General features: G+C 38.5%; 1 protein-coding gene across 4 annotated transcripts in view; it reads left to right on the plus strand.

Moving 5' to 3' along the window:
- The window catches only part of Pcdh19 (protocadherin 19), a 104500-nt gene that overhangs the window by 47209 nt on the left and 33511 nt on the right, over positions 1–23780 (plus strand). For 2 of the 4 annotated variants that reach the window (XM_050127283.1, XM_050127285.1), the window contains 2 exons: positions 11515–11573; positions 18988–19160. In XM_050127283.1, coding sequence (XP_049983240.1) covers positions 11515–11573; positions 18988–19160 — 232 coding nt within the window. The remainder of the gene's footprint in view (positions 1–11514; positions 11574–18987; positions 19161–23780) is intronic. The other 2 variants (XM_050127282.1, XM_050127284.1) reach the window with 2 other exon arrangements.

A 23780-nucleotide genomic window follows, 5' to 3' on the forward strand; every position in this document is an offset into this window, starting at 1 on the left:
CTCCTCCTCCTCCTCCTCCTCCTCCTCCTCCTCCTTCTTCTGACAGTTGAGTTTGGAATTCTTCCTGGTTTTTGCTTCTGGGAATCTGATAGAGGAGGGAGAGTGAGGAGTTCCCCCTCATTATTTCTTAATCTTCCTTCGGGAGGAAATTGACGTAGTTGTGTTCACTGCCCTTGGACTTGTCATGTTTAAGCATGCTGGGGATTTTTTTTTTCTCTCCAAAGTAGCGTACTCAGTCAGCCAGTCCTAATTACTTCCATTTCATTGCTTTTCCCAGAATCTTAATGAGGTATGGCCTGGTGGTGTGAGCATGGGACCTGGTGTGAATAGTCTCAAATTCTAGTTGCAGATGCTCAGTGCTTCTTTCTAGTAGAGGATGAATCTCTTCACTTCATCTGTCATGCCATTAGGAGAGTTAATAATATTTATTTAGCTCATAGTGGTAACAGGGGGATTAGCTAGTTTGTGTTAGCTAAAAGACTTCCAGGAAAAGAATGGCAACTTTTGTACATTGTGTTCATTTCCAAACGCTAGTTCTTATTAATAGGAGGCACCTGCTCTATTACAGTCATCAAGCACCTCACAGAAGTCATGCTGGCTGAATGATAAGCAAAATTCTTCACTTCGGTGCCATGAGTAGAAAATGTAGCTACTGTCAGCCCTCGTTTCCAACTTGGATATGTGGTTTTTGCTTGTCTAAAAATAATTCCCCTCCTTCATGGTTTCTGCAGGTTTAGTAATTCCCCTCTCTCCAGCAGCCCTTTGTATTTACTGTTACTAGTGCAGAATGACTATTGTGTCTCAGCCGTGGGGGGAAATGATCCTCTTCTGTAAGAGCCTGTTAAACCTTCTGGAAATCTTGTGATAAAAGGTTCCATATAAATACAAGGTGCTTTAGTAATTGTTGTGCTGTTGGTTCTTTCCATAACTGCATTACAGATTGCTAATACTTTGACAGTTTCAAGCTGCTGATAGCATTAGCTGTTTTGTGAGGTGCAATAATGGCCTTCTCCATGCATGGCTGGCAGTACTCTGCATCACACGGTAGCCTTTTGCTGAATTTCTATCCTCAACATGTGTCAAATTCTACATGCCCTCCTCCTTCTCTCCCTTCTACCCTATAAAAAATGAGAGGGTCTGTTGACATTTGGGAAGACAGGTAGGGGGTTTTTGAGAATGACTTAACATTTCCACCACAAGTTTTGAATGCTTTTATTACTTCTCATTTACAGCTCATAAAGTTTCTCCCCCTAATACTGATTTCCTGCAATGCTTTCTTTTGACACCAGAAACTGGGAGCTGCTGTGGGTTTCATTCAGAACCTAATAATTTGTATAGAATGAAGTGCCCTTTATTTAAACTATAGTCATAATTAGGAGGTTGCCAATGTTAAGCAACCGTGCAGTCCCAATTTTGAGAAATGTTTATTGTGCCTCATTAAATTAGAAATTAGTACTTAAAAGTTCAGAAACAGTCTACGTAGTTGTTTGCGGCAGGAAATAGCATGCGAACGCTGCCTGTGCACATGCTTCCCTCCCGTCGTCCCGGTTTGCTGAGACTACTCTGCTTGCCATAGCAGTAATCAGAGGGTTTGCAGCCAAAGAGAACCATGGAGGGTCTCCTTGACCGCAAACAAGGAAATGATCTAGCGGATCTAATTAGAAACTATCAATATGAGAAGCTAGTGCACTCACTGTTTCTAAGCTGGGAGATTGCTCCATTGTTTCTTGCCGGCATGATGACAGGGCACAGACTTGAGCAACAAGCTGGTACAAGGGAAATGAACTGAGAGTGAGCGATATGCCAAAGACTGTTCCCCTTTTACTTTTAAATAAACTTGTGGAGGCGACCGGGCTTTAAGTGATGTATAATCTGAATAATGGGATTGGGATAGGAAGTGAATTTGGGGGTGTTATTTTGGCCCACAGGGTCAGGGCAACCTGCCACTTACCTTCCAAATATTTTGAAAGTCTTTTCAGCTGACAAGGCTCACTCAATAGAAATTGTGCTCTGCAGGCAGCCAGGGCACTATAGCTGCTAAGTAGCAGGGAACTCAGAAACTGGTAAAGTAGAACTTGATGGGAAATAATGGACCACGTTAGGTTCTAAGAGTGCTGGACCTTCTCTGAGCCAGAGGACCCCAAGATCCAATATAACCCATACTGTGGATCCCTAATTGTCATTGTTGGTGGGGGACCTTATATGGATTTTGTTTTCTTTGTATTTTTTTGCAGTTTGAGGATCAAATTGTTATTATTATTATTATAAATTGTATCAGTTTTTATCATATCATAGCTTCTGAAATTGAGACTACTGCATAAATTACAGCAAGTTATCTTAGCCCACATTCTCAAGATGGTTGCCATTGCCTTCAAATGACAATTGAGATGCTCATTCCTGGATCCCTTAACTCAGATGACTGGATCCTCCAGCTGGGTCTGGTGAACCATCTTAGTGTGCCAACTGCCAAGGTTTTTTTTTTTTTTCCTTTATCTAACTGAAAGACTACACTCTACTCACCCATCATTAGAAGCAGCCAAGAAATGTCACTCAGAGTAAAAACAAGCATGAAACATGCCGGTTCCTTCCCTGACGGAGCTATGAGTCTTATATTTGTTTTCTTCCACAGTAGTAGGTGATGCCAGGAATAGTGCTCCTGGTGGTTTTCTTGTCATTCTCGTTGTTAAGGCATGTTCCAGCTGAGTCAGTATTTAGACTGGCTGTAGTACTTAGCCTGTGTATTTGTTTTCTTGGCTTTTAGAGGGATGAAGGGTAACAATTGGCACCTGCTTGTAAAGGAATTTGATAATTGGAGATGAAAGCATTCTGTGCTAGTGCCTGCCTGCAAAATAGCTTTAATGTGTCGTACCTCCATATTTGGGATGGTGCTTTATCTCCAGAGTTTGCTCACATGTGGTTGGTTGATAGCTACTTAATCCTTGAGCTGCGTTTTGTTTATGTGGGATGATGTAGTTTGCCTTCCATGACTTCATTTTGTTTACTCTTAACCTGCATTTACTCATACTGTGGCCTTATTGATTTTCTGTTTTTACATACAGTAGGCCTTAAGTGGCTCTAGAGAGCATTCTATAAGAAGATCCTGTATCAGAGTGTATTATGTCCCATTAAAGACTCAGTGACAGGGTCAAGGACCTTATGCAGAAGCCTGTGTTTGCTTGCCTGATGGTACCACAATTAAACCAGTCTTTCAGCAGGATTTTTGCATTAGAATTGTGCAGATTTCCATAGAAAGCTATGAGGCTTGTTCAGGAGACCTTTGTTGGAAAAGGACATGAATTGCTCTTCAAGAGCTACAACTTCAACCCAAAGAGAATAGCATTTTTTTCCTAGGAAAACTCTGTCATATCTAGGTAGTTTGACAGCTTGGAATGATCGTGAAAGGATGCCGTGTAGGAAGCTCTTTCAGTTCCAGTTATGTATTAACTATGGAGTCCCTGTTACACATTGACAGCCCTGCTCAGAAACTCAGTAGTATCCTACAGTTCTCTATCTCATGTGGAAAAGTAGGTGCCTCACTGTCAGGTTATATCTCAGGATGTACATAGAGGAATACTTATCACTTATCTTCTCATAGAATTTTTATCTACCCTGATTTAGAAAAAAATGTCATATAGTATCATTGCCATTCCTAGAAATATTCGGAGTACTGATGGGTTTAGATGGACAGAAAACACCACATCAGATTTTATCCCTGACAGTAGTATTTAGGATGTACATACTTATGAGGTTGAGGTTGGGTGAGATAAAAGAAAGAATTGTAGCTACAGAAGCCAGTATGAAGGATGGAGGCATTCTGAAAAAATAGGACCACTTTGGGTTAACAGAATCGGTCATCTACCCTCACATGTGAGTAGTCTTATTCTTAACATTTCCATCTTTTCTCTGCTTATTCTTAAAGCATAACATGGGTTCTCACTAACTATCTAGGATTGTAGCAGATGGCATAGGTTCCTCAAAAGAGAGCTTCTAGCTCAGTTGGGAGAGAAACTGATATGCTACATGTGAAATAGTCCCGGGCATTGAGAAAATGCCCAATTGCATGTACATTATGTAATCAGAGTGTGAGAACATGACAGGCATATGAGATGATCAGTAATGGACACATATGAGACTTGAGAGAAGGTGGAAATGAGGAAGTGAAGGTCTTATACGGAAAGACTGCTTAACAAAAGTGGCTTTGTTCAGATTTAATGCTAATAGTAACAAGGAATCACTGCAGGACTGGAAAACAGAAATGTGATGACGGTAGTGGGCAAGAATGATTATCCAAACATCATTTTGCGCAATGGACTGAAGCATCAAACAATAGAAATGAAGCAAGAGTGGCAGGTGATGCGGAGACTGTGGTAGTGGTCCTGAGGACAGAACCGGGAGTTGGTCCTAAAAATCTTAAAACAGCTACAATGTTTGATAGTAGAGAGATGTTTCTTACATTTATGGTGTATGTTATGCACATGCAAACACTTCCAAAGGCCATTTTTTTCCTGTTTGAGTCACCCACCATGATCAAGTTGTTAAGATTCTGTTTAGTTCTATAAAGTACTGATATAATTCCTTAGATTGCATTACAGTGGCATGTATATAATTATATGCATGTATGTGCAGATGGCTATGTGCCAGTCTCAGTGTGTGTATTTTGTCAAGTTGATAATCCCTGGAAAGAAGTCTATAAGTTTGAGAAGACATAGACTACTTCTTACTCTTAATGTTTGGAGCCTATTTATTGAATAGATGAATTAATGAGTTAATTCAACAGAATCTCTGTTTAAAAGCCTAGACATTTTGAGCTTGAAAGGAAACACTAAGATCATTTTGGTTAATCTCACTTTGACGATGGATAGGTTAAATTCTCTAGGAATAAAATGAATAATTCAAGTAAATGACAACCATGGGTAGAAAATTTAGCTTCTTCCTGGACAAGACACTGTTCTTTATAGTCCAATTGTGTATATGTGTCTGTGTGCATGCACGCACATGCATATACACGTATGTGCATGCAGGCAAACATGCATGCCTGCCTGCTTGCAAATATGTGTGTTCATGTGTCAGAACTGGAGGTCAGGTATATATAAAACATCAGACTTAACTGTGGTGAGTAGTTTTCTTTTCTAGTGATAGGAACCCTGGGATGGTGTCTTTTATTCTGCTGCCAGTAATTCCTATTTTAACTGATGCTGTGTGGATGGACGAATCTTTGAATATACATTCTAGCTGGAGGCATGTTGGCTTTATCGCTATGCAGAACTTAAATTTTCATTTTTATGTGTTAGGCATAGGAAGCAGGAAAAAGTCATCTGTCAATTCATTAAAAAACTTGTGAAAGGATGGTCATTTGAGTATCTAAGAGAATATTCAAACTTAGAAAAGGTTATGAGTCTTTTCATCATTAATCAGTGGCCACAATTATCATTATTGGAAGTTAATTGTTAAGAAAATAAGCAGCAATTTAAAATCACTTTGCTTTGCATCTGATTCGGGTTTCCCTTTTCGAAGTTTGAATCACTAAGATGACTTAAGAGTTAACCATTTTAAAAGAGTGAATTACAGTTGTAATGCTTTTCAGTTTGGTGGGAATTGTAAGGAGCAATTTAAAAGACTGTTCGTTTTTGAAATACAAACCTTTAAGTTCGAAAATCTCTGTTTTAACTCAAGTGTCTGAAACCTTTTTATAGCTTGTTGTAGTGGCCTGGGGATTTGTGCCACTGGGCAAAGAGTCTAGTCCTGGATATTTGCATTTATTGGGCTTCTTTCTCCTTAGGGTTTAAGTCTCTTCTAGTGATAAATGTGGTGCTGAGAGAGCTGCAGTCACTCTTCCAGAGACTAGGGCACAACTCAGTGAACTGGAAAAGTAATACAAAATGACAATTAAAGTAGGGCATTCTCTGCTTCCTTGAGGGCCTGACAAAATGGAAGTAGTTGACTTCTGATGTGCCAGACTTATTAACATGGAAACATAACATATTACCCACCCCCAAAGTCTCACGCCACATTTCACATATCCAGAAGGATGCTTAGGAAAGAAAGTAGCAAACAAAGAAAGTACCTAAGCAGGCAAAATACAAACCAGAAAACCCAAAATACTGCACAGAAGTCCATATATTCAAGGCCATGTAATTTCTATTTTAGACTCGTTCTATCTCCATGCTCTAACTCAGAACTTATTAGCTCATTTTCTAGACTATGCTCAGACATATAATTTTATGGTTTCCAAGAACACAGTAGAGTAAAAGCATCCAAGGTAAGATGGCAAAAGGGTCCTGAAAAGCAGCAACACTTAGGGTTCCCTTTCAAGATAAAGCTGTGAGCCACCCAAAATTGTGTTTTGGGTGTCATTGAGGGTACAATTTAATCTTGCATGGTATTTTATGTTTAGATGGGTAGTCACAAATAACCAAGAAAAGATTGTTATTTTTTTTTACATTATACAAAAAATTTGCTGAAATAGTTCAGAAACAAGCAGGAAAAGCTAAAGTGTAAGGTAGTTTCAGTTCTTAAAGGGGAAAATCTCTAACCTCTGGACATCCCAGCTATATAGAAATATTCATTTTTTTAAGAGCTGTAGAAAAAACAAGTTTTACTAACTCAAGACCAAGAAGTCTCCTCTTGGTGAATTTCTAAGGGAAAAATGCTTCTAGTTAGAAAAAGAATTTGTGAGAGTATTGGGTGATTTTGAAAGTGACATATTCCCCATCAAGACTAGAAATTAAAGTTTGCTTTTGACCCAATTTTAATGTCAAAATTACGTTTTCAGAAACAAATGTTGTTCTTGTCTCTTGCTGTGTTTCTGTGTTAACCTGGCTGTCTCATTAGATGGGGACATTTCCTAGTGAGATTAATGTGACATTTAGAGAAAAATTTCTCTTTCAAATGTTTCATGTTACGTGCCATTTAGAATACCTAGAGATGAGACTGGAATAATGTCAAGCAAATTTTGATTAAAAAAGACCAACCAGGAGCTTTATTTACACACAAAAGCAAAATTCTGTTATTATTTCTTGAAAAGTCTGTTCCTTCCTTCTATGGTTCTTTGTCCTACATTGAGATCACCTTGACTGATAAACTTCAGAAGTGCTATCATATGATCAACTGATAGCACAATATGACAATCAGCTTGTAAGAGCTGTAGAGAGCTGCGTGGAGCCACACCTGATGGCGATGTAGAGAGCTGCATGGAGCCGCACCTAATGGTGCTGGCTTCTGCCCTCCGCAATCCCGAAAGCGAGTGCTCTCTGTGATAATCAAGTCCTATTATGGCTGAGACCCTGACTCATGCTATTATCACGCAATGATTGTTAGCTGCTTGCATATGCGTGGACCTATGGGCAGTGCCCACCTGGCAATCCGGGGTTGGTGGCCCATGCCTACTTAAGGGCTGGGAGAGGTTTGCCGAGAGAGAGAGAGAGAGAGAGAGAGAGAGAGAGAGAGAGAGAGAGAGAGAGAGAGCACTTGCTGAGAACAAGGTCCTGGAATAAACGCCTGCAAGAAGAGCTCCGGTGTTGCGTCTTCCTTGCTGGTCGAGGCTCGAGGCGGGCGCGACAATGAGCAAACATGGGGCATTTAGCCAAAGCCTGTAACTAGTTCTTTGTTTATGCCATTTGAACTTCACCATGTGTAACCCACCCTGCAATCAGTTATTCCAGGGTCACGGAGGGGTGCTACCTGGAAGGGAATGAGCTAAGACAGAAGAAGGAGGCCAAGCAGATTTGTCAAAGCCTCCGTTTATTAGGGTCATGGTTGCTGCTTATATAGGGTAAGGAATGGGGGGCAGGGCATGGGATCTCGCCGCGTGGTCCCAGTCACGTAGCTTGGTCAGGTAGGCCGGTCAGGTAGGCCAAGAGTCACAAGTTGCCACACCTAGTTCCCTGGATAGCTGGAATGTGAGGTGGGTTCTGCTAACAGATTAACAGTTAATTGGGTGAGGGGCAGGTTTTCTCAATAGAACATAATTATGGGTGTGAGGTTCTCTGCAGACTCCCCAGGGTGATTCCTGTAATGATTCTTAGAGGGGAAATGGCTCCTGACAACCATGGAGGTATATCCACCTTACCATGGAAACTTTAAAAGTAGCATGGATTCCAGGCCAATTAGCGCAGCATTTTTGGTAGATGGTACTTTCTAAAACGTTCCTGACATGATTCTGATATGCACTTGGGCTGTGAAACACTCATTTGAGATGTGCAAGCTGTTCCAGTTCATCAAGACAAGATGGGTTTCTCAGGATGCTCGAGGTATCACTCTTCACAAGATGAGGAAAAATCCATTCTTTCAGTGCACAAGAATTGGATTTGAGTACACACCTGGACTCAGTCTGAGACAGAATGTCTTTCGTACTGATATATGTGTGTGCGGTAGATTTGCACGTGCATATAGACCTGAAGTTGATGTCAAGTACTTTTCTTAGACACTCTTTACCTTATTATGCATTGAGACATGCTCCACTGTATCTGGAACTCGTGGTTTCAGCTAGTCTGGCTAGTTAGCATGATCTGGTTATTCTCAGTTTCTGCTTCCCAAAGGATTACAGGTGGGCTGCCAGGCTCATGATTGGCTTTTATGTGGGCCCAGGGCATTTAGAGTCCTGTCTTCATGCTTGTGCAGTATACTAAGACGTCTCCTTAGACTGATCTAGAATTCTTGATGCTAATAAATGTAGATACGTAACATAATAGGCCTGCATGGCCAGTTAACTCAGTTGTTCTGAATGTAGTGCTCAAGGCAGAATAGTGGATTCTGTTCACGTGTGAATGATTCTGTTGCATAGATTGTTCCTGTAATTGCAACCAAGCTACTTCTTTAGGGACTGAAACCTAGCTGTAAAGGCAAAGAGGTGGAATAGCTCCTTTCATTCTGAGAAAGTTGATTCTAGAATCTGTTTTACGAGGATGCAGCATGGTCCATCTGCTGCTTTGCATAATGGAACATCCTCATTTGGAGTTCAGAATTCACAAGACTGGGAAGCTTACTCATTAAGTTTGAAGAAGAGAGAAGATAGAGGAAGATGATAAAATTCAATGTTATTTTTTCTACCTTGAATGTCATATCATACCTGTGACATCTGTCAATGATTAGCCAATTTGTGAACCTTGGTGAGTGGGAAGAATTGTTAAGGTCATTATGACCAGGACTTCTAGACTTCTCTAGTACTAACTCATTGACAGAGAGTGGAATACCTTATGATAAGATAGATTATTCCCTAAGGACTCAAAAATAAGACAGTCATCAGAGTGAACATTTGCATGATTATTCCTCTCTTTTCAAACATGTGGTTCTTGCATGGTGTATGGAGGTCAGAACATCACAATGCACAGAGATTTAAATGCCTTCATCTGCACACACATGTAAAATATTCTTCTGGAAAATATGTTTTTCTTAATGTGATGGTAACTTGGTATGGTGTTCCTGATATTTCTGCAAGCCCAATCAATACCTTCTACTTTTCTTTTTTTTTTTTCTAGTGCTTTGTGTATCTATGTAATTTTTTTTGGTGCTACGTTTCTTGTAAAGATTCAGTAAGTTTGAACAGGCCAGGCACTTGTTTCTTTATGAGAATGAAGTAAATTTCTGGTTCTACTTGTGATGTCAAGCTCCATAGAAATCAGTGTTGGCATGGAATCTCATCGTGAACACTGATAAATGCTGTTGAATTTCTCTTTTGAATTCATGTTCCTATTGTACTTCGCACAGGAGGAAACTGAGGCACAGAAAATTAAGTTAAATTTAGCAAAGATTGTTTAATGATACAAACAAGTAGATCACTGAGTGCTCAGTCCATCTCCTATTTTGATAGGGTACCATGATTTTTAGCAGGGGACAACTTGTTAAATTGAGTCTTGCAGTGAATATAATAAAACAACCCACACTTAACACCATTTTGCCCATTGTGTTGGTAAAAAAAAAGTTAGATCGAATGTTTCTTGGTTAAGGGGCTTCTGAATAAGTTATTATAGCAATACTAAGGTCATATTTCCAACACATATCTCCACTAATTACTTATTGCACAATCTCAGCATTCACTTACACATCAATACAGAAAAATGGACTGACCATTTTTATTTTTATTTTATTTTTTTATCCTTTGGAACTATTCTTCCAATATCATCAGAAGTTACTTGTTATTTTATTTACACCAAAGGGTATCTAAACATTTAGAAGAAGCAGTGTAAATAGACATTATCCAGTCTATCTTCAAGTGAGGGCTGTGTGGAAACATGGACATATGCGAGTAAGTACTGGACACGGGTGGGTTTTGTTTTCTTTTCAGTTCTCTCTCCTTTTATCCTCCCAACTAGTTAGTGCCAGCTTCCTGCTTACTTTCTAGGTATGTAGGTCCCTTCCCCTGACTGTTGGCTGTTTAGTGTGGTAGCTGGGTCTGCTATTACCTGCCTCATTTTCTCCTCTATCAAACTGTGAATCTTTGAATGTCAGGATTGCATCTAAGAGCCTCGGGCAGTCAATGTCTGACAGGTAGTCATCTGAAAAGAATCTGCTATTTTGTTCTCTAGACAGCTATTGTATTTCCATTTCCAGGCACTTCCAGTTGAACTGATTGCAGAAGGCCGCTAAAGAATGGTGGAATAGCTGAATGGCAGGATGAGGGAAGAGATGTGTTTGGGCATTTGGAGTTCATACAAAGGTTCAACAAGAGCTGTGCTTTTAACATTGGTGTATGATCATGTTTTCTAGGACACTGACTTTAGTATAGATGTGTCCTTGGCTTCTATCCATTTTAAGACTGCCCCCCTTCAAACTGCCCAGATGCCCTGTACTCAAAAGCTGTTTTCCTATCTCTTTCATCTTTCAGGTACCCTGCACTTGCTTTTGTAAAGCCCTTGCTCCAGCCAGCTACTGTAACCAGATTACACAGTAGAGATTTAATGATAGGAACTGAGACAGGGGTTTGCTTGCAAACTTCATGCTACACATGAAAGGCTTTGTTACCCCGTGTGGACTGCTTTTTACCCGGTTTTGGGCATAATACTTGTTTGCCTTTATATCTGTGATAAAATGAAAGCCATCTTGTGTAACTGATGCTGAGCAAAAGTCTTAAAACAAAGGGAAGTGCAGCGTTTAAACCCACAGTAGGGGATTACCTTGCCACATTTCCATATCTTTGGAATAAATATTTTAACATGTTAATTATCTACTTCTAATAAAAATACCTTTGAACTTATAGTCAATTTGGTGGGCATAAAATGGTCTCTGCTGGGGAATTGGGAGCAATTAGTTTCTGTAGCGATTGTGAGTCATACTGTCTCTTGTCTCTAAGTGGTTACATGGTCAGTAGCCAGCCATATTCTAGAGAATGTTTGTATCAATTCCACCCTGGCCTTCAGGAGTAAGATGCTGCCTTTGGAGGGCCCTTGGAGGCCCCAAAGAAGGCATTCATCAAACTGCTGTCCCATTACTGCTTTGCACTGTAAAATAATCCTTTTAAGTAGAACATTTGTATTCTTATTGTGAATCATTTTTTAATCTTTTTCTTTCTCATTGCAGACTGAAAACTATTCCTTTGACTCTAACTACGTGAACAGCCGTGCCCATTTGATCAAAAGGTATGTTGGTTTGTTTTCAAAGTCCTACTGCTTAGCTTGATTTAATATGAAAAATAACCCAAACCATTAATTTTTAGAAATGATACCATTTTGACTGTGAGTGCTATGTGCTTGTGCTAGGAAGTGTGGGAAATATAGAGAAAGCATAGAAAGTAAGGATCACTGCTAATTCTCCCACACAAAGAGAATCAATATTTATTTTCACCAAAACATATGCAAAAATAAAAATAAAATTGGGATAGCATAAAATATTTTACTGGTGATTTTTGGAGTCAATATTAGAAAGATTAGAAAAATTAGAAAACTTTTAAAATCGTACTGATATCCAAACTTTTGTTGCCACTCAGTTTAAATATTAGGAAGCCTCAACTTTTGTTCTCTTGTGGAGCTTGTGGTATGTTCTGAGGTTGTTGTTATTTTGACAGTTTTGAAAATTTAAAGACATTTAAATGACAGATTAAATATCTTTTATAATACTCCCTAGATGAGGGAGGAAAAGAAAAATTTCCAATTTAATACTTGTCAAAGCATTTTGAAATGTTTTGGTGGAAATCTGAAATTTGTATGATTGGTTACTTACAACTTAGCTGTAGTTTGAATACAAAGCAGAAGCCAGTATTGAAAGATTCCACCTGCTATGGCGAACCCTAAATTCTTGGTATTGGGAGGAAGATAAAAGCTTCACTGGAGGTAAAACTAAGCAAAGGAGAGAACGTTGTGTGCAAAAGTATCCCAGAAGCTGACCATTCCGATGATGCCTTTATTGTTGTTTCATGTAACTAGCCTCTTGAATGGTCCAGTAGTTATTCTGCGTTAAAATTGAACACTAGGTATGTTTGTTAAAATAATAGCAATAAAGCAGAGGAGCAAACGGGCTGCATTAGAGCTGTAGTGGAAAAGATCTGAAAATTCTATTATTTTGCTGGCTGTAATCCCATAAATTTATATCACTGTAAGAGTGGGATTCAAAGCAAAAACAAAATCCTTATTTGAAGTATAAGAAACTTGAATTCACATCTAATTTAATCTACGATGCTGCAGTAACCCCCAAAACTATGGTAGATTCATCTATATTGGCTAGGGATAGCTTGTAACCTTAAGTGATGATCATTAGTTATCTTAAAAATGGCTATCCTTGTATTATCAGTCATAGAATAATTTAGAAAATTTTTGAGTTGTGGAGAAGAATGCTCTAAACAAAAGGCAAAAAATTGAAAATTATCTAAGTTATTTATTTTAGGAAGAAAGGAAAAGCCTCTTTATATGTACTGATTAGAGGCGCTTTGCGGGAAAATACTGCTTTGTTTTCTGCTTCAGGACTGTTATTTTCAGAGCTTCTTTTTGAACTGGTAAAAACAGTGGCTTGCTTGATCTTTACAAGTCTCTGGAGCTAGCTCGTTCTGGGTACTTGGAAATTCTCTGACTAGGTTAAACTGATATCATGAGCCTGATTTTCATAGCCTAGTAGAAGGCTGAGACTCCTGGGGACCTGCACATCTTAGATCAGCTTCAAATATCCAACTTCCAAGGCAGACTTATAAGATAAAGACTTATGTTAAAGCGTTTAGCTTTGGGGATACATGTATTTCCACGACAGCTTTGAGACTCACTGGACACCTGTGATTTTGATTAATTACTTTACATGTATTTTTTATACACACATGCGCACAAAAGCTACATCCTGAACTGAGTGAGCTCTTGGAGGAAATATCTCCAGATGTGACCTGAAATCAAAAGGTTTATTTACCAAAAATCACCTGATTAAGAGGAACCATCTGAAAGCTTGGGAAACACACACAGTTTTGTCAGTTTCTTTTTATAGAACTGTGGCGGTTTGGGGACACCTTTAAGGCCTTAGAATTTATAGGGACAGTTGCATTTAAAAAAATGCCAATCCCTAGAAAGATACAGGCTGTTTTGTGTGTTATCCTTTTCGAGAGGATAGCCATTGAGAGTGTAAAATTGGTAGGAGATGACAGGGGTGACTAACACAGCACCGATCCCCCATGAGGGAAGAGTGATCAGCTGGCTCCCCAAGATGTTTAAGAGGTGTATATGTTTTCTTCAAGACTCATGTTTGAAAAAAAAAAACTTATGGACAGGAAATTCTGAATCTTGTCATCAGTCTTAATTTTATTAGCAAATCTCTGATTTTTTTTAAATGTCAGGCAAAGCTCAGCCTAACTGAGCTTTGATTTGTTTCCTATACATTTTTCTCACTTGACATTCAATTTCTAATTATCCACGGACATTTCCTGGAATGTTGTTTTGAACTTTCTTTGCCTGACTCTTACACACAGACACTTTATTTTTTTTCAGCTGTCTACATTTGGGAGTTGAGCACTGGTCATCTCTGGCCCTTTCTTGCAGCAGTCAGAATTTCTATAAGAAACTGTAAAAAGATGGGGAAAATGTATTTCATTTTTCTGGTATAAGAACAAAAGAGTTGAAAATACTACTGAAACAACTTATCAAGAGAAACATGGGAGGAGTAAGAATGACTTCTGGTCATTTGAGGGCTGTGGTCATGATGAAGTGATTTCATAGGACAGTCAGTACCTTAATATCCATCTTCTATTGTTTTATATTCTGTTACTGGCAACCACAGGGGTAATCTCAATATAACTCCAAAGGGGAACAAGGTTTTATAGACATGAATCAAAATTGAAAAGCATGAGGACTGCATCTGGAAGGGACAAAGAAGGTCTATGGCATATTCCCCACAATTTTCTGTATGGAGGAATTCCAACATTATAGCTCTGAAGTATTTTCTATAACATTAAATGCAGTCTTAAGATATACCCAAGGTAGTTTCTGAGAGAAGCCCAGCTTAGCAAAATAAGTTGGGATTTTTTTTTCAGAGTGTAATTTTTATTCCCACTATGTTTGTATCCTTGCTATCGTCTCAAAGTAAGAAAGGCCAGCAGTGCTACTTTACCCCGGCTGCAACATTCTTTTCTCAATCTTGCTCTCTGCACTGCCGGCTAATATCTACTCCTGTGGTGCTTTTGGAGCCATACCAAGGAGAACACGAGGCTGTAGCTCAAAGAAAACACAATAGCAATTGAGCAACACATCAGAAACAGTTTAGAGAGGAAAATGAGCCCTGGTTTCTAAGCTATGCATGGGGGTTTTCCTTACCAACAAAACTGTCCCGGAGTTCTGTAGCATCTGCTGTGGTGCCATGTATATAGTAAGTATTTGGTACATCTTTTTCAGATAACCATGAGTAAGGAAAGGAAGGAAACATCCTAATTTTCCCACTTAAATAAAAACAGCAGTAAACTTTCTTTGAAAGCAACAATTTCTGAACAATACTATACATTGATAAAGGCAGTTCTTAACTCCAGCTTCAGAGAAGTTTCAAATTTAACAGGTTTCAAGGTGATTTATGACAGAGGTGGTCCAGAAAACACTCTGGATTATATTTTTAAAAGCCAGTTACAATACTCTTTTGACTTTCTCTTCTTAATTGCAAATGACATTCTTTAAATACGTGGGATAGGCTATTGGAGATATGACCTGCATCTTTTCAGATTCATCTATCTTTTGCAAAATTATTATTTTAAAGGGCACACATAGTATTAGTATTAGTGTAATATTTTTTCTAGCCTATGTAGACAAAACCTTGTGTATAGAACCCTGTTCTAGGTGTTTTCAAATAAACTTGTACCTCTGCTGGCCACCAGAGCAGTAATAGAAACGTCTGCATTTACAATACCATTGGAAACAGACGCCCCTAATTTATTGTCCCACAAAAATTGTTTTACAAGTCTCTCATCTCCCAAGAGGTACACAGGTAATAAAGCTAGTGAAATCAGCGTTTTTTTATGCCTGGCATAAATTGTTATTTGTTTTGGGTGAGTAGCCATTTACCAGGCTGTTTTACTGTTTGCAGCATGTTGCTCACTGGTTCTTAAACTGCCTTACACAAATTCATCCATTAAGCTACTAAATGTCCTTACAAGATCACAGTAATCGGTACTTTGTTTGTCAGATGGGCAAACTGATCTTTAACTGAGTTAACTGTCCTGAGGTATGAGAAGGTGGTGGCCATACCTTTCATTTTTCTTCTCTTGCTCACATCAGCAGTTCCTTAGATCTTAGTAGCTAATCCTTCACAGTTTTAATATTTATGCTTTTTGAAACCTGAATCAAACAAACAAAAAACAATCAAACAAAATACCTGAAAGCCCCGAGGTATATTGCAGTATTCTGATGCATATAAAATAGATGACCAAATTTTGAAAGTCAGATCTCAAACCAATTAGGAGAAGCGAGATAGAGATTACCAGCTTCCAGAGAGATAAGATAATTAAACAATTAAACATTATGTTTAGCTTGAAGATTTTGAGAAGTCAAAAACGTGTATAAAACCAGGCGGTGGTGGCGCACACCTTTAATCCCAGCACTCGGGAGGCAGAGGCAGGTGGATCTCTGGGAGTTCGAGGCCAGCCTGGTTCTCAAGAACTAGTTCCAGGACAGGCACCAACGCTACAGACAAACCCTGTCTCGAAAAACCAAAAAAAAAGTGTATAAGGTCACATATTTTATCATTCAATAAAGCAAGGTATACATATTTGACAGGAGAGATAGTTCTCTGTTCCTGATTTTAGGAGAAATAGAACAATGGACAATGGCTGACAGTTGTTTACATGAAGACAGGAACATTCATTAAATAAATATAAAATTCTTATAGCAATCTCACAAATTATCATAGCCATACTGTTTAATTGTAATGTGAATGAGACATTATAATACAGAATAATGATCATATTAAATAAGGATAGTTTCATTGAACATCTATTTCTATCTGGATCTTTGTGCAAAGTATTTCAATGAGTCCTCAGAATGATCTTGTGAGGATTAGATATGGAGCCCAGAGACATAGAAACAAAATGGCAGATTTTGGGTTATTACTTGCCCTAATGACTCCAAGTTCAGTGCTTTCTCTTGCACACTATATTACAAGAATACTGGAGAAAAAAAATATATCACAGTTGTTCTGAGGGTGATTTGGCAGTGTCTCCCTGAGGAGATTTTTCACTGTTAAACTTGGTGGTGGTCATCAGTGGCATCTAATGGGCAAAGGCCAATAGGCCCATTAAACATCTCATAATGCACAGAACGTACACAACCAAGAATTATGTGACCTAAAAATTCAATAGTGCCAAGATTAAGATGCTCTATTCTAAGGGATGGCCAATTACATTTGTCTTTAGACTATTTCATTCGCCATCATATATCTCAAGCAAATTTTGGCAACTGCTGAAATGCATTCAATTTAGACTTGAGATCTTTGGCTTAACATGGCAGTTTTTGTGCTGAGGATTTAAAGAACTTTTCATTATGTTTCAAAACCAGATGATATAGGTTGAAAAGCTAATATTTGTTATAGAATGGAACAGCCTGTAATATCATCTAGGCAGGTCATTTGTTCTCTCTTGAGGTATATGAGTGCTTGTAGGCAGGGCCAATTTTTGTTTCTAAAATATAAACTTTGAATCTATTTAAACTTTGAATTAGTATATACAGGAAGCCACAGAGTCTGTGCCATGAAGGTGGAAATGGTGAGACACTTTTAAATAACAAGTTTCCAATTGGTCTTTTTGATCACGAAAGAACTGTAGAACTTTCTTAAATAGATCTGCATTCTGGTAGGTAGATAGGACTGAGTTATCTCTGTGATATAATTGGAAGGAATTGCGTGACTGTCGAGTGACTGGATTTTAGTGACTTTGATGCTCAGATATATTTTCTGAAGTAGTTAACTAACAGGCTAGTGCTTCCCATCACCAAATTCTTCATTCCGTTATTCCAGTTACTGCTCTCTTGAGCTTTCACTTTTTATGCTTATGCCACCAAGGATTCAACATCCAGGTTGATCATGTGTTAATTTTCTGTGTGCTTCCTTTAGGACAAACGTGCAGAGTGGCAATGTATCCTTGTGTTCATGGCATAGCTCTTTACCATATGTAGTGAATGCTCTTATGTCTCTGAGGGACAGGGCTGTGAATGTTGACTCATGCAGTTTAAGATGTTGATACATGCAGTTGTTGAATATTCAGAATTTCTGTGCTCTGTCACCAATAAGCTAGAAGGCCAGAGAAGATGATGGTATAATTGAAAGCCTGAGAATTAGAGACCCAGTTGTAGAGATCCCAGTGTGAGCCTGAAAGCCTGGAAATGAGGAGAACTGAATATGGAAGAATATTGATGTTCCAGTTCAAGCAGAAAGAATATTCAACATTTTGCCTATTGTTCTTTTCAGGTCTTCTTCAATGGATTGGATGAGTCCCACCAATACTGGGAAAAGATCCATGCTTTATTCAGTTCTTCAATCAGCTAACCCACTCAAAGACCCATTCCAAAATAAGGCTTAACTGGCTACCTGGATTACCCTTGGTCCAGTCAAGTTGACACATAAAATTATCCCAAACACATTCCATGTACCAACTGTTTTTCTCAGCTGCTGTCAGTCATCCTTTTCTTTGAATTGGTTCCTCTGCCATTTTTACTCAGAACTGGCAGGAAGACATGTGGTATTGCAGTTTAGGTTTGTAATCCCAGGATGCAGGAGGAGGCTGATGAAGGGGCTTATCCCAAGTTCAAAGACTAGTGTGGGCTATGTATCAAGTTCCAGGTCAACCTGATGTACAGAATGAGACCCTGTCTTAAAAACAAAACAAACAATCAAACAACTAGGAAACTGACCTGGTTTCTCCAACCTTTATCATCCTTTTAATTTTAATTATACTATTTCAAGTTCTGCCATTTTTGCTTTTTATAGTTGGTGATTGTTAGATATCTCTAGAGAAGCAATTTTCATAATAGTTAAGATTTTAAGCACTGAAACTTGACAAGCAAGGGTTGATCTTACATGTGCTATACTTTTTTCCCCAGCAGTGCGACCTTGGGCAAGTTATTTAACTTCTATATATCTCTGTTATCTCATCTGCAAGTAGTAATATTATTAGCACCTTTTCCTTGTACAGCATAAATGGCTTAAAAAGTTAATGTTGATCTCTTAAAATAGTAACTCATCAACAGTAATTTCTCAGAAAACATTGGCTATTTCTATTTGACTCTAACTGTATCGAAATAGAAAAACTGCAATGTTAACATTCTTAAAAGTGCTTTTAGATTTTTGTCTTGTGCCTCCTTGTCTGTTGTGTAACACTAAAAAGAAACAAATGAAAATAATTAGCTGTATCAACATCCAATGTTGAGAACTTCTATGTATTGTTAAGTTGTATTACCTTCAAACAGAAATGTCTCTTCTCCATATTTTTTTCCCTTTTGGACACTCTAGCTCCTGCTGGCCTCCTTACAGAGCTGACATCATCCTGGCCTGGAAAGATTTTAAAAATCAGATCTATCACAGTTGTAAATTAACATATTTTCTTCAACCCAGCAGCTCCACCTTCAAGGACCTGGAGGGCAACAGCCTGAAGGATAGTGGCCATGAGGAGAGTGACCAGACTGACAGCGAGCATGATGTCCAGAGGAGCCTGTACTGTGATACTGCTCTGAATGATGTGCTGAACACCAGTGTGACCTCCATGGGATCTCAGATGCCCGACCATGGTAAGGGATGGACAACGTTAAGTCGAAACTATGTGTTCCAAAGAACCAAGAATCTTTCTAGACATATTGTGTTACTTTACTGCAGGGCACATGTTATTATGAAGGGATTCCCTTAGCTCACGTGTTAACAGCATATCGAGAGTTTTGAGGTGTTACAACATCTATCAGGATAAGTCTACCTTCTTATGTAATGTTGGGGAATTTTATAAGGTGACTGAATCCACATTGTTTTTAAATAATAACTGCTTTGAGCCCATAGGAAGTAAGCAGATGCTTTCTCATCAGGAATAAATGACTTATGCCATAGTGTATGGATTCAGCTGATCAATTAAATTGCATAGAATGCAACTCTAATGAGACCAGAGGGGTGGGATTTATTTCTCTACTAGTCTAGCAAACTTTTCCCAGAGACTATCCTCTGCCCATGGATTTTGTAGTCTTTCCTGAGGATAGAAAATGCTAGACTTTCCATTTTGCCTACAGGACTACTATTCCAAAGCCTTGGAGCTACTGCAGAAGCCCATGCCATTGGTTACAGGGGAGACAGGTGAAAAGAATGTGACTGAGTCAATACAAAGCCTTCTGTTATTGTGAGATGAGTGAGTCACAAAGCACATGTCAGGAGCCACATCCCCATGTGGGAAGAGAATCTACTTGTATGAATCCAGGCACAAGCACTTTTAGAGAGAGGTGCTCTTTAAAACTGTGATAGGCAGAAACCAGGGTCTGAAAACAGTAGCAGAGTTCAGCTAAGGCAGATTGTTCATACAGACTTGGGCACAAACGTCACTTTCAATATTTTACTGATGTAAACATGGTATGCAAACAGCCTGTCTTTCTCAATTAAGAAATATGAATTCAATTTGGTGTTTAGGCTCAGTGAAGCTTCCGAATGCTTGGCTATGTCTTGAGAAAAGCTAGTCTCATGCTCAGCTGGAAGTCCTACTGCTAAAAGTCTTAAAGATGAGAAAACAAAATATGGTAATTCCGTGCTGGTCGTCAGCTGTCTCATTTCACTGTAAACATCATTAAAAACTCTTTTGTTTTGGTTTTCTAAATGAATCCAAAAAATGCATGATTCACAAAACAAAATGTTTTTTCATGGAAAAAATTAGCCACTGTAGATTCTATTAAATTGTCTAATCCCATTCCCTCCTCAGGAGACTCAAGTGTCAAAGTCTATAATATAGAGAGGTCACTACCAATTGTACCCTGCTTCTTTCCTTAATTGGAGAGTGGTGACATCTGCAGAGATAATATACTTTCTGGGAAATCTTCCTATATGACTGAGGATAAAGAATTAAACATTTTTATAGCTGAAACAGAGGCAATTTAATTCTCAGAAGATGCAGACAGATATGTATCATTTCCTACTCATGTGTATCTCAAAGAAATGCGCTCTTCGTTGAGATCAGGAAGGTTTTCTGTTAGATGCTCTCCAAAATGAAATGACTCCAGGAAAGAAAATAGTCGTAATTGATTCTCGCTTTATGCCTGGCTGGACCAAAATCTGTTTTAATTTTTTGTCACATTTCTCAAGGAAAACAATATCAGTGGGTTGCAGCTAGATGTTCTGAGTGTTTCTTACAAACGGGTTGCATTACGTACTGTGTAGATTGAATAATAGCAAGAATATTAGAAAACAAATATGTGACAGTATCCAAAGACTCTCCTACATAACAAAGTGATGACTTCACACACATCCGTGCCTGTAGACACATTTTTTTTCTTGGTATACCGTTTTGACAACATCTTTACATTTTGTTTTTGGTATTTGTTTGACATGCTTTTCTTTTTTCTTTTTTTCTTTTTTATTGTTCTGATTATGACTAAACTTTGAGCCAACCCTTGACCTGTGTTTGAGTGGCAAAAGGAATTAAACTCTTGTTTGCATCTCAGTCTTTACCTGTGATAGCCCACAACTTCCGATGGTTTTGTAATGATATGTAGCTGAGGTATTCCAAATCATCTCCAGGCTTGCCACAGGAACCGTGTCACCAGCTAACTTGGGTTGATTATATTTCTCTGAACATCATCACAGCTTTTCCAGCCATTTACCATTTTTAAACATTTGTTGCCTTGAACCTGCAGTCATGGAAGGGCATCTTCTTTTATCCTCTGGCTCAGTAGTTGAAAGGCACTCACTGGGTGAATTCCCCAAACATGCCTGATTTTGAACTTCCCAGGCAAAGTTCTGAATCTGATACTTTTTCTGGTTTATGAGAACCATTGCAACATCACACCAAATGTAACCAGTAAAGGTTACCTTAACATCACTGTATTGGGGAGTTAGACTCACTTTGGGTGTCATAACTGGGTCTTCCTTATGACATTTCTACTTTTAACATTAGCATTGCCTCTTTTTCTGTGCATGTGGGAACATGTGTTTGATGAGAAATCCCAGGAATATCAAACTAAAAATGACTACGCATCTATAATTTTTCCTTGAGCAGGTAGGAATGACGTGTTATATGGGTTCATATTGAACTGTCAATATTTAGAAAGCTACAAATTATATTTGGTTCATTCTTTTCAAGAGACATTGGAGACCTGGGTTTCATTGTACTGCCCTAAGTATCTTCAGTATTTTTGTAACTTTGCTACAGCATAAGAATTCTCAATGTGAATGGCAGGGAGATTTTCTGTCTTGAGTAAAGGGCCAAATGTCGTAGTTTTCAGTAGCTTTTCTATGAAACTCTTCCTATGCATAGAAACCCCAGAATCACTATGTTCAATGAAGGTAGGAGACTTTTAAAAAGACATTCATATTTAAGGTCAAAACCCTAGTCACTGGAGAGTTCCGATTGTGTTTTTGATTACATATTTCCACAAACATGTTTGTGAGCTGGGTCAGAATAGCAACAAAGGAATGTTAAGAGCCTCTGCTGTCTACCTTACTTTCAACCCTGGCATCTCTTTATGAGTTTGAAAACAGGACAGGTGGTGGGTGAGCTTGCTGAGCTTAATTCCCCGGTTGCTACAGAATTCCAGATTTATTTGTCATCCATCATGTCCATGAATTAATATGGCTTATCTCGGTTTGTCCCCAGTCCTGTGGATCTTGTGACTTCCCAGAAAGGAAGATAATGGAACATTTTTTAGCATGTGCTTTCTCTTGACACACCGTCCTTCTTAGAATATTATCTCTCAATTGGCCTCAAAGTACCTTGAGAACAAGTTAAGTGTTGTCACGTTAGGCAGGCTTATCTTCTGACTTGGCTCATGAGGTGATTTGATGCTGAGCTAGGGAGTCACAATCTCGTCTCTTAACCAGTGCTTTCCCTATCTGATGTTATTCAGTGAACTTACCACCTTCTTGAGAAGATAAGAATATTGACTCCTTAAGTGGCTGAAATTGACAAGTAGGGTGAAGAAAGATGTCAGTGGCTCATGGTTTTGTTGCGTAATTGAAAGCATTACCAGACTGAATCTTTCTGTAGTCAATGTTTCTCTGAGAGTAGTGCTGGGGTTAGTAGACCTCTTGCTGCCCTCTCCCCTTTTTTGCAAGGTCATTTATGGTGCTGTGGCTATTGCATTATGCTTAACTGTGTAATATGAGTATGAAACTGAAGTTTATGGGGATCATAGCGCAGAACTGCACACTAGTTCCAAGCCCAAGTAATTTGTTTCAGATCACACTCAATTTCATTCCTTATGATTTTAATCATTGATTATAAATTCATCTACTGAAAAGATGACTGTAATTGCTCTAATATGCACCTAGTTTGGAGTTTGCTACAACACTGAGTTGGTTTCCTTCCCATGCTAATTGGTACCAAATAGAAGCAATGCACAGAAATTTACAGTGATGTTGATCTATTTTTCACATCCAAACACACTCAAATGCAAGACAATCAGTGCTTTATTTTGGAAAGTGTTAAAAGTTCTTCTGCATTTTACTTAATTTGTTTATTTATTAAGATTATCACCTAAATATCGCTCAACATATTTGCGTGTAAAACATGAATCAGAAGAAGTTGGTGTGCACCTAATGTGATTACTACTACAAAATTGTCATGAAAATGTTCCATAGTCTTCACCCCATGCACAGATTAATGTCAACCACAAGTGTATTAAGATGTTTGTACCCTCAACACTCTATCACCAGTATGGAATTTCATTTTCTTTAGCCTTTTAAGTAAATTATCATTCAGTGACTGAACAGCTTTATCTCCTTATCTATCCCCAGACTTACCTCTCACCTCACTACATTTTCAAACACTCATTTCAATTAATCTCTTGGCAAAACAAGGAGTTCTCAGTGGAGAATATTTTGTGACATTGCAAAGCAATGTGCTGCTGGATTCCAGAAATTGTAGCATGGGCCAGATGTTCATAGAGTAATTGAAAATTCCATTTTATCAGAATAGCATTTGCTGTCAAAAAGTTTTATCTTTCCTTCAACAAAGAGGTTGATTAGATCCCCCTGGACCTGAATTAGCATCTTTGAGGATAGATACACTATTCTGCAATTCATGTGGTTATTTCTTCCCTAGTTTTCCTCCAATAGAAACTTTTAGAAATATTTTCATCTTCTTGCAAATGTACCCACTGAAATGTTTAATTACTTGAATATAGGATTATGTTTACAATGTTGCTACATATGTATCTTTCATTTTT

The sequence above is a fragment of the Alexandromys fortis genome, unplaced genomic scaffold, assembly GCF_014885135.2.
Source record: "Alexandromys fortis isolate MF-2015 unplaced genomic scaffold, M_Fortis_MF-2015_v1.1 scaffold_241, whole genome shotgun sequence".
Lineage (NCBI taxonomy): Eukaryota > Metazoa > Chordata > Mammalia > Rodentia > Cricetidae > Alexandromys > Alexandromys fortis.